The sequence below is a fragment of the Sinocyclocheilus anshuiensis genome, unplaced genomic scaffold, assembly GCF_001515605.1.
Source record: "Sinocyclocheilus anshuiensis isolate Anshui unplaced genomic scaffold, SAMN03320099.WGS_v1.1 scaffold552, whole genome shotgun sequence".
NCBI lineage: Eukaryota > Metazoa > Chordata > Actinopteri > Cypriniformes > Cyprinidae > Sinocyclocheilus > Sinocyclocheilus anshuiensis.
In genome coordinates this window covers 2,536,145-2,546,435 of record NW_015554362.1, presented here as the reverse complement: position 1 = coordinate 2,546,435, position 10,291 = coordinate 2,536,145, and the positions used below count along the sequence as shown (strand labels likewise).

At 33.4% G+C, this 10,291-nt stretch overlaps 1 protein-coding gene across 1 annotated transcript in view; it reads left to right on the top strand.

Annotated features, from left to right (window-relative positions):
* LOC107671455 (protein argonaute-3) overlaps nucleotides 1–10,291 on the top strand; it is a 28,680-nt gene that overhangs the window by 12,808 nt on the left and 5,581 nt on the right. The window contains exons 8-16 of the mRNA XM_016464377.1: nucleotides 602–721; nucleotides 2,562–2,705; nucleotides 6,223–6,356; nucleotides 7,242–7,426; nucleotides 7,507–7,666; nucleotides 8,583–8,673; nucleotides 8,750–8,944; nucleotides 9,022–9,156; nucleotides 10,275–10,288. Coding sequence (XP_016319863.1) covers nucleotides 602–721; nucleotides 2,562–2,705; nucleotides 6,223–6,356; nucleotides 7,242–7,426; nucleotides 7,507–7,666; nucleotides 8,583–8,673; nucleotides 8,750–8,944; nucleotides 9,022–9,156; nucleotides 10,275–10,288 — 1,178 coding nt within the window. The remainder of the gene's footprint in view (nucleotides 1–601; nucleotides 722–2,561; nucleotides 2,706–6,222; nucleotides 6,357–7,241; nucleotides 7,427–7,506; nucleotides 7,667–8,582; nucleotides 8,674–8,749; nucleotides 8,945–9,021; nucleotides 9,157–10,274; nucleotides 10,289–10,291) is intronic.

Here is a 10,291-nt window from a genome sequence, read left to right as displayed (position 1 = left end):
TTCCGAAAAACAAAATGTGTTGTGATTGGTTAGCTGTCCCAGTGCGTTGTGATTGGTGAACAGCTTAGACGTTGTTTCAGTACTGCCACGCCCCTTGCCCCGTCTTTCAACAAAAGCTTTTTGGCGAATCCGGCACTGTACTGGAAAACAAACGCTGTAGTCCAAACGAGCCGTTCGTTGTAGTTCTTGAAAAGGGATTTTTAAAATACGAAATATCTCCCTTTGGAGTGGACTTTGAGATTTGTAACTTTCTAGATCTTTTTTATGCCCAAACATACACACTACACACCGACTAAAATTAAAAAATTGAAAAAGCATAATAGGACCCCTTTAATGTATTGAATTAGATTTTGTTTTTATATTTTCTGTTTTTAATTTTAGTAGAAGTTTTAATAATTTTGTTGTATGTATTTCTATTTATCATTTTTATTGGTTTATTTTTTATTTTATTTAGTTTTAGTTATTTTGGTATGAATTATTATTTTAGAAATGTTTCCTTGGCACTAGCTGAAATAAAACAATTAAAAAAAAAAATCTATATACAGTATATATATATTATTAGTTCAGTTCTGTTGCCGTTTACTTGCTGCTGTTCTTGCAGGTGTGTAATATTGTAGCAGGGCAGCGGTGCATCAAGAAACTGACAGATAATCAAACCTCCACCATGATCAAAGCCACAGCGCGATCAGCACCAGACAGACAGGAGGAGATCAGCAGACTGGTGAGTGGCATTTATATCTATAGTCACGCACTTAATTTGGTTGCATAATAATTCATATCCACAGCATCTATGTATTTAAACCTCTTCTCTCGTGTTCCTGCTGTCCGTGCGGTCCATCTGAATGAGTTCAGGTTGCTGTCTGTGTTAATGGAGGTCAGCCATGACGTTGTGAGCTGATTAGCTGTGATCTCTCTACAAGAGCACTTTGTGAACTCTTTACCCCGTTCCCTGCAGATTTACAGTCTTCCAGCCGTCAGTTCTGAGCTAATAACGCGTGATTGAAGCTCTGCTGCTCTTTATACCTTATTAAAATGACAGCCAATCAGGTGCTGAATCAGTGTTGCCGTGGCTGGTTTTTCATTTAGATGTAGACATCTCTAAACAAGAGTGGAGAGGCTGCGTGGGAGGAATGCAACTGACGAGGCCAATGAAATGCCTCAAAACGAAAAAGTCTCGCTTTGAGACTGAGCTTAAAATACCACGGTGAGAGTATTTTTACACTGTGAAGTACAGCAGGATCTGAGCTGGGATATCTTCAGTTCGCAGGATGAAACGCTTCTGATAAACATCCTGCGTGTTCACTCCGTCTCAGGAGAGTTTCTTCATTTCAGTTTCATTTAATCTGAATTCTGGCAGTTTTACCAGTGATCAGGACTGCAGGAGTTAAAGTGTTAAAGGGGTCATATGATGCTGCTAAAAAGAACAGTATTTTGTGTATTTGGTGTAATGAAATGTGTTTATGCGGTTTAAGGTTAAAAAAACACATTATTTTCGCTTGTAACACTCCAAAGAGAAAGGAAAAATTGAAAACGCATCATATGACCCCTTTAACATATGAGTAGTTTTATTAATTCAAAATATAGGTTTTAAAATTGACTCATTTTAGGACTAATAGACAGAGCTATTTTAGTATTATTTGTGTAATATTATAGCTTTAATTAGCTATTATTTTTATATTTTTAGTTTTATGTGCTTTTGTAATTTTTATTATATATTTTTAAAATGTATGTGCATATTGAATTTAGTTTAGTGATTTTAGTTCTTCAATATTTTTAATTGGCTTTTATTTTTATATTTTCAGTTTTCATTTTAGTTTTAGGTTTGTGCTGTTGTCATTTATAATGTTTTAAAAAATATTTCTGTTTAGCTTATTTTTATTTCAGTTTAGTAATTTTACTAGTTCAACTGTAACTTACTTTATTTTTGTTATTTTATTTTAGTGTTTAATTTAACTGTAATTTAATTTACAGTATTTATTGATATTTTTAATTGGCTTTTTATTTTTTATTGTCAGTTTGTCCTTTTGTCATTTTTATTATAATTTTTTAAAAATATTTTCGTTTAGCTTAATTTTTTGTTTCAGTTATAGTTTTAGTACTTCAACCTATTTTATTTTAGTTAGTTGCCCAAAATTTTTTTCAGTTTTTATTTAATGTTTATATTTTATTTAATTAAAACTTTTTTTTTAATTAACAAAAATGATTTTTTTAATAGTTTGTTAACAAAAGTGTTCATTATAAACCTAATTAATGGTACAAACATCTGTTTTACCGCTTACTACTTTAGAAATTGCCTTATGAATTTAAACTGACACATAAGCACTGCTTACACTACATGCATTAATGAGATTTGAAATTAAGTTGCATGTTGTTTTATTTTATTTAGATGCATAAAAACTAAATGCATTAAAAAGAAAGTGCTACATATTACAATATATTCAGAGCAATTAAAAAAAAAACAAAACGAATCATGTTAAAAGCCTTTTCACATATTGGCAGCTCTACCACTGAATCCTGTTCTTGCAGAATGTGTCAGCAGGTGTTTGTGTGTGTGTTTGCAGGTGCGCAGTGCTAACTATGAAGCAGACCCGTTTGTGCAGGAGTTCCAGTTTAAGGTGCGAGACGAGATGGCCCACGTGACGGGGCGTGTGTTGCCTGCGCCCATGCTGCAGTACGGGGGCAGGGTGAGCACAGAGCACTTTATGGTACCCTTCCTTTCAATCACCCACATCTCTCTGTGTCTGTCTGTCTGAATGAATGAGTGAACGGCTCGTCTGGAGGAACTAACAGCTCCTAACCGTTGCTGCAGTGTGCGTGTGTGGAATAACTCCTAAAATAAACTAGTTTGCAGTGATTTTTCTCCAGTTATGCACTTGTATGCACCATTTTAAAATTAAAGGATGTTTATTATCTTAGAGTTAGGCTGTCTGTGTAGTCTGAGCTTGAATTATGGTTTTGTGTGATTTAGTCCGTAACATTTACATGCTTTTTAAATTACAGGATGAAGGCAGTCGTAACACTTTTATACTATATTAAAAGTTATGCATTTAGCAGATATATAGCAGATACTGTATGCACTATGTAAAGTATTGCATTAAAGGTATACATTTTATAGGATTGTGCTTAGCCATAAAACTTACTCTGTCAGATAAAGGCGCAATCAATTAGGGGTCGACCGATTATCGGCACCGATATTAAACATTTGTATGATTATCGGTCATTTTCAAAACCGATTCGCCGATAAAATAACCGCTATCTGGCTCTGATGCAGCCTGTCAGAACCCACCACTCTGTGGCCTAAAGCAATCTCCGCCCACCGCTCATCTGATTTGCTGGGAGTCACGAGTCCGACTAATCAATGCGGAATTCACTCTCACTCCGAAAGCGCTTGCTAACTGGAGCTGCTTCAGTGATCACGCATCAGTTGTCTCTCAAAGGTAAGGCAGCAGCAGACGTTGCTTAAAGGGGTCATATGATGCGATTTCAAGTTTTCCTTTCTCTTTGGAGTGTTACAAGCTGTTCGTGAATAGATAAGATCCCGACGGAATCGCGGAATCCAGTCATATAAATGGAATTTACTGTATGACGCGGAATGTCACGGAATTTGTCAAAGTTTGGATGAATTAATCAAAAGTAGGTCAGTACACTTAAATAGTCGCAATATGGACTAGTATCTGTAAATATTAAGCCGTGAAAATACTATTTAAATATGAATCCAGCATGTTCTACGTGTCTCTGTGTATGTAAATGGCACAGACGCGCGGTTTTGTTTTCTACACATACAAAGTGTGCGATGTTCGCGGTGATTTCAGCCTCTGTCGTATCACTACATGAGGACATAAATACATGAACAACATCTCCAGAACTGCTCTGACTCCCTCTGAGAGTCACTTCATGAGCATTTGACAGTTTCATTGGAGTAAAACTATCTTCATATCATTTACATAGACTACAGAAACAAGTTCCTCATGGCAACCCGTCAAAATATAAGTGATGACAGATGACGAAACTTATCATTTGCACATGCTTTTGAGTCTTGAGAACTCACTCGCGCGCTCTCATTTTCTGTGCGCCAACAGATCGCGATAAGGAGAGTGACAGCTTATAATTATTAGAGGAGTTTGCAAATGTGATATTGATTTAATACAACAGTTCAATAAACAAGTACTGCCTGATTTTGCTCTATTTCATCAACGAAAATAGTTCCAAATAAAGTAATAGCTCAGCTGCTTCACATCTCTAAAACCAAACACAGCGGTGTTTCATTCATGAATGAAAGTGCATTTTTGAACGAATCTAGTGAGTCAGTGATTCATGATTACCCATTCAAAAAGACAGTCACTTGCTTCATTAATCAAACGAATCAATTGAACGAATGATTCAGTGATAAAAATCAGTGACTTGCCGCCATCTGCTGGCGGTTTGAGTTTAATTTTTATGTATAATTTCAGTTAAATCATTTAATATTTCTGTATTAAAAATTTTATATTCAAAACATTAATCTCCACATGAATTTATGAATTTAATTGCACTCATGCCACCTCTGAGCCTCATTAAACGTCTGAAAATGTACCTACAAGCCACTTTTGTGTTCTTCTGTGCACCCTCTGTAGTACAAATAAATTTTTCATTAATACTAATTTAATATGATCGGTAACTTATTTGTCTTATTCTACTTATTATATTGTTTTAAATAGACATTTTAAAAAGCTTATAAACATAATTTTTTTAATTTGACATAGATGAAAATGATGCCATTACAAAGGTAAAAAGAAAATGCCCTTGTAAATCACTTCACCTCATATTAGGAAGGCAAATTTTTTGTCCGAATTTTTGATTATTGATCAGGAGGTGCTCCTTAATTTTTTTAATTAGGAGGACAAGCGCTCCTGATTACAAGAAGAAAAACACTGCTCTTGAACTGGGTGTGTGACAGGTATGGCTGTGGAAAGGGGTTTGGCCGAGTACTAACCCGACTACTACAACAATTATTACAACTTTTTTTAAAAAGAATAATCACACAATACGCTATTTCTTCCATGTTTTAATTTTAATGGTAAACCCTTTGTTTGCCAAAAAATAAAGAGTAACTCTTTAAAATAAAGAGTTTACTGTGGGAGTACTACACTCAACCAACACCAGGGAAGGCAGTTTTTGTCAGAGCCCTTGTTCTTAATTTTGACATTCATTTTAATTTTTACACCAGACATATATCGGTTCAAAATATAGGTTATCGGTCTACTTGATCTGTAATAATCGGTATCGGTATAGGCCCTGAAAAACAAATATCGGTCGACCCCTACAATCAATATAACATCATTTCTTTTAATATATCGCTGTTTTACTCAGCATTTTTAATATGTTAACTATAATTCATTTATATATTATAGACATCAGTGTTATTTTAGTTATTATATAGTTATAAATATATGATTTATATTGTAATACTATATAATATAGTTATCTATAGTTATATATTATTATAGTTTTTCGTAACATTTTGATTATTTTTGTTTTCTTTTTGTTTTAATTTTAGTTAGTTTTAGTAATCTGTGTTTTTGTTTATGCTTATATAATTTTTGTTAATTAACATTTTTTTTTTCAGTTGAAGTTTATTTCAAGTAACAAAAGTGTTTTTTTTTTTAAATGATTTTGGTTTAACTATAATAACCCTGTTATGTATTTATAATAATTTATTATAATTTTATTTTGCAGTTTTTACAGTTTTAGTGACCCTTTCCTGAGCTACGAATGTAATGTATTAGAATTTACAATTTTATAATATTTTAGTAACTTGTGCACTAAATTCAGTAGGCACAGATTTCTAAAACAGTCTACAAATCTTTGGGTGGAGTTTATGACTTTGAGCGATTCTTATAAATATTGTTTTTAAGTGTTATTTAAGTGTTAATGTATAATGATATAAAATGAGTATAAATGTGTTGTGTATATACAGTAATATATACAATATTTGATGCTTACGTAATTGTGAGCACAGATTATTTGATTTTAAATAAATATAGAAATCTAGTAACTATGCTAGTTTAGGATTATGATTTTAATGTTATAAGTGCCTCTGTTCTTGTTTTGTGGAATGTACTTGTACAGTTCTTTGAGTTTAGTCACTGAGGAGCTTCATGAGTTCCGCTCATGTTGAGTGTCAGCTGTGTTTGTGCTCTCACACGTCCCATGCAGCAGATCAACCCTGAGCTGTCATTACAGAACCGCACTGTGGCCACACCCAGCCATGGAGTTTGGGACATGAGAGGGAAACAGTTCCACACTGGCGTGGAGATCAAGATGTGGGCCATCGCCTGCTTCGCCACGCAGAGACAGTGCAGAGAAGAGATTCTCAAGTAAGACTCCACACCATACTGACTTTCAGTACTGGTTTACATCCTGCTTAAAAGTATCAGGGCATCACAATTTGGGGGAAAAAAATCTAATTGCAATTTCTTATACCGCATTTTAAAATAACAAAAAATCCAGGTTTGCTGTGCTTGTTTGTAGGGGTGCATAATTTGGCCAAAATTTTGTAAAAATATCATAAACATTAGCATGGCTATGAAATATTATTATTATCATTAATACTAATAATAGTAGTAAAATAATAAAAATAGTATACTATTTATTAATATAATATACTAAATAAAAAAATACTTTCGTAAGCAAAAAATATAATAATAACAGTAATAATAGGAATGATAATAAATAATAAAAATGTCAAAATTTTAACAAAAATAAGAAATGTTACTATTGTAATACTTCACTGTAAAATAAAAATTTGAGTAAAGAAAAATATAATAATAATAAAAAATACAATTATTTTAAAATATAGGAAATATATAATAGAAATTACTAAATAAAAATAGGAAATGTTACTATTGTAATATTTCACAGTAAAATAAATCACGAATTCAGGAAAAATATTAATAATAATATAATAATATTATGATATTATATAATAATAATAAAATATGAAAATTTATTACACGTTATACAAAAGTAAAATACTAAATATATATTAAAACTTACTAAAAAAACAAATGAGAAATGTTACTACTGTAATATTTCGCTGTACAATAAATAAGTTGAGTATTTAAGAAAAATAAAAATGTAAATTGATAATCGCAATAAGCAATATTGCAGCTTCCATTTTATTTTGTCTAATCGTGCAGCCCTAATCACCCGTGCAGTACTTTCCATGCTTATAAGTTTCTGAATTGTGTTTCTCCCTACAGGGGTTTTACCGACCAGCTGCGCAAGATCTCAAAGGATGCTGGGATGCCGATCCAGGGTCAGCCGTGTTTCTGTAAGTACGCACAGGGAGCCGACAGCGTGGAGCCCATGTTCAGACACCTGAAGAACACCTACTCTGGACTGCAGCTCATCATCGTCATCCTGCCCGGAAAAACACCCGTCTACGGTAAGAAGGTCACACACAGAGCAGAGCCGCCCTCCTGCCAAACGCCGTCAGACTAATGAACACACGTTTGATCTGTGCAGCGGAGGTGAAGCGTGTGGGAGACACTCTTCTAGGAATGGCCACTCAGTGTGTTCAGGTGAAGAACGTGGTGAAGACCTCCCCTCAGACGCTCTCCAACCTCTGCCTCAAAATCAACGTCAAACTCGGCGGCATCAACAACATCCTGGTGCCGCATCAACGGTTTGTAACTGCTTTCCCCGCCTTAGTTTGATTGACAGAACATAAACAGCTCTGCTTATTTGCTGTTTTTAAACAGCTGCTGATAACAATGGTCATTATTATTTATTGCATGGATTCCCAAACTTTTTGTCAGCTGAGCCCCTCAGACATTAAAACTCAGGGGGACTTCAAGTAAATATTTAAATAATTTAACGACATATTCACGATTCTCTGATGATGGTTGTTGATCAAATGACATGCAAGTGAACAGATAAATATTTAATCTTTATAGCAAGTGTTTTTGATTGTTTTTATTTTAATATTATTTCTATATAGGGATGCATGACTTGGTAAAAAAAAAAGATGATTATTTTTTTGGGTCAAATATTGCAAAACAACATATAATTATTATTATTATTTATTGTTGTTGTTATTAAATAGTAGTCTTATAAAAAATGAAGACAGAAATATTGGCTATTACTGTTACTTTAGACTAAGTTAAAATACTAATATTTATGTCTTAAATTCTTAACTTTCAAATGTTAAAACTCGAGAGCTTTTAACATTTCAAATCATCTAGCTTTTATTTTAGTGGAATACTGGTTATTATTATTGTTGTAGCTTTAACTCTGTAAAAATAAAGAAATTTAAACTATTACCTGTTAAAATAAAAATGAATATTTGATAATATAATAGTTTTATTTTAGACTACAAGTTAAATACTAATATTTATGTCTTAAAGTTCTTAACATCCAAATGTTCAAACCCTTAAGCTTCTAACATTTCAAAGCCTTTAGATTTTATTTTGGCGGAATACTGGCTTAATTTGACATTCAATTTAATTAATTATTTGCTTTTCATCAAATCATGAAGCCTGATTTATTCACTATACTACAAACAAAGCTAATTTTGTGTGTTTGTGTGTGCTGTTTCTCAGGCCGTCAGTGTTTCAGCAGCCAGTGATCTTTCTGGGGGCGGATGTGACGCATCCACCTGCAGGAGACGGGAAGAAACCCTCCATTGCAGCGGTCAGTATAGCTTAGCGCTGGATGATATAATGAATATACTATGTATATATTATAATAACTTCCTGTGTGTGTATAGGTGGTGGGCAGTATGGACGCTCATCCCAGCAGGTACTGCGCCACGGTGCGCGTCCAGAGACCCAGACAGGAAGTGATTCAGGACTTGGCCTCTATGGTGCGAGAGTTACTCATTCAGTTCTACAAGTCCACTCGCTACAAACCCACCAGAATCATCTTCTACAGGGACGGCGTGTCTGAGGGCCAGTTTAGACAGGTATATATTGTTTTATCACTAACAGCATCATTTCCGTTCAATTTAAAAATAAGCCGTGAACCTGTTTCTGCTTGCAGGTGTTGTATTATGAGCTGCTGGCCATTCGAGAGGCCTGTATCAGTCTGGAGAAGGACTACCAGCCCGGCATCACGTACATAGTGGTGCAGAAACGCCACCACACGCGTCTCTTCTGTGCTGATCGCAACGAGAGGGTGAGCGTGCATCCTGACGCTCCTACATGCGTTTAAGGGCCTATGGAGAGCCAGATTCATTTCAAGTTATTATGAAAGAATGCTTATGAATGTGAGATTTCGGATGCATTGTGACAAAACAGTGAACGATGCGTGACAAGACTTTCACTGAATGCTAACGAAACCAAAAAGGGTCCAAAAAGTGCCCAAAACACAGGACTTCTACTTGCTAGTGCTGTTTTAGTATTATTTATATGGTATTTATTAATATTTTGAATTACCATTTATTTTATGTATTCAGATTTCATCCATTTTAGTTCATTAGAGTTTTAGTAATTTTGTGTGCTTTTGTCTTTTTTATTAGTGTTTTCAGGGTTATTTTAATATTGAAAGATTATTATAGTTTTTATTAATATTTTGAATTAGTTTTTTTTATATATAAATTCTTTTTTTGTTTTAACTTTGGTGATAGTTTTAGTGATTTTGTTGTTTGTTTTTGTTTTAAATATGTAGAGTTTTTATTTTTTATTTCAGTTTTAAACTAAGTGAAAATGAGAAATGATGCTTGGCGATTAGCTAAAATAAAACAAGTTTGTTTTTTATATTATATGTTATTTTTATTATAAAGTAACAAACTTCTTTTTAGTGTTAGTCAACTACAGTAAATTTGTATAATTTTTTTGTTGTTTTCATTTTAGTAATAATAATGTAAGTTTTTAATCTAATATTTTTATTTTACTTTATTTCAGCTCTGTTTCAATTAACAAAAACAACTTTAGTAGTTTTAGTTAATCATAACACTTGTTTTATAGAAGTAGAAGGACACAAAGTGTCTGACGATGCTTTTTTAAAAAGCATTTTTAAAACTGTTCATTTTGATACACTATTAAAACAGTGCTTTTATCAACTCCAGTATAAAGTTAATTTATCTGTCAAATACTCAAGGTACTTGATCTAAAACGCCCATCCCGAGTTAATAGTTATATATTGAAGTAAGCAGGAAACCTAGGTCAGATAAAGGAGAGTTTATTAAACACTCTGTTATGTCTGCAGACTATGAGACAAACCCCACATTTATTGGAAACATCATTTTTTGGTGTTGATTGCTTTTTTTAAATGACTGTTTCTTTCCTGGACAGGTGGGTCGCAGCGGAAA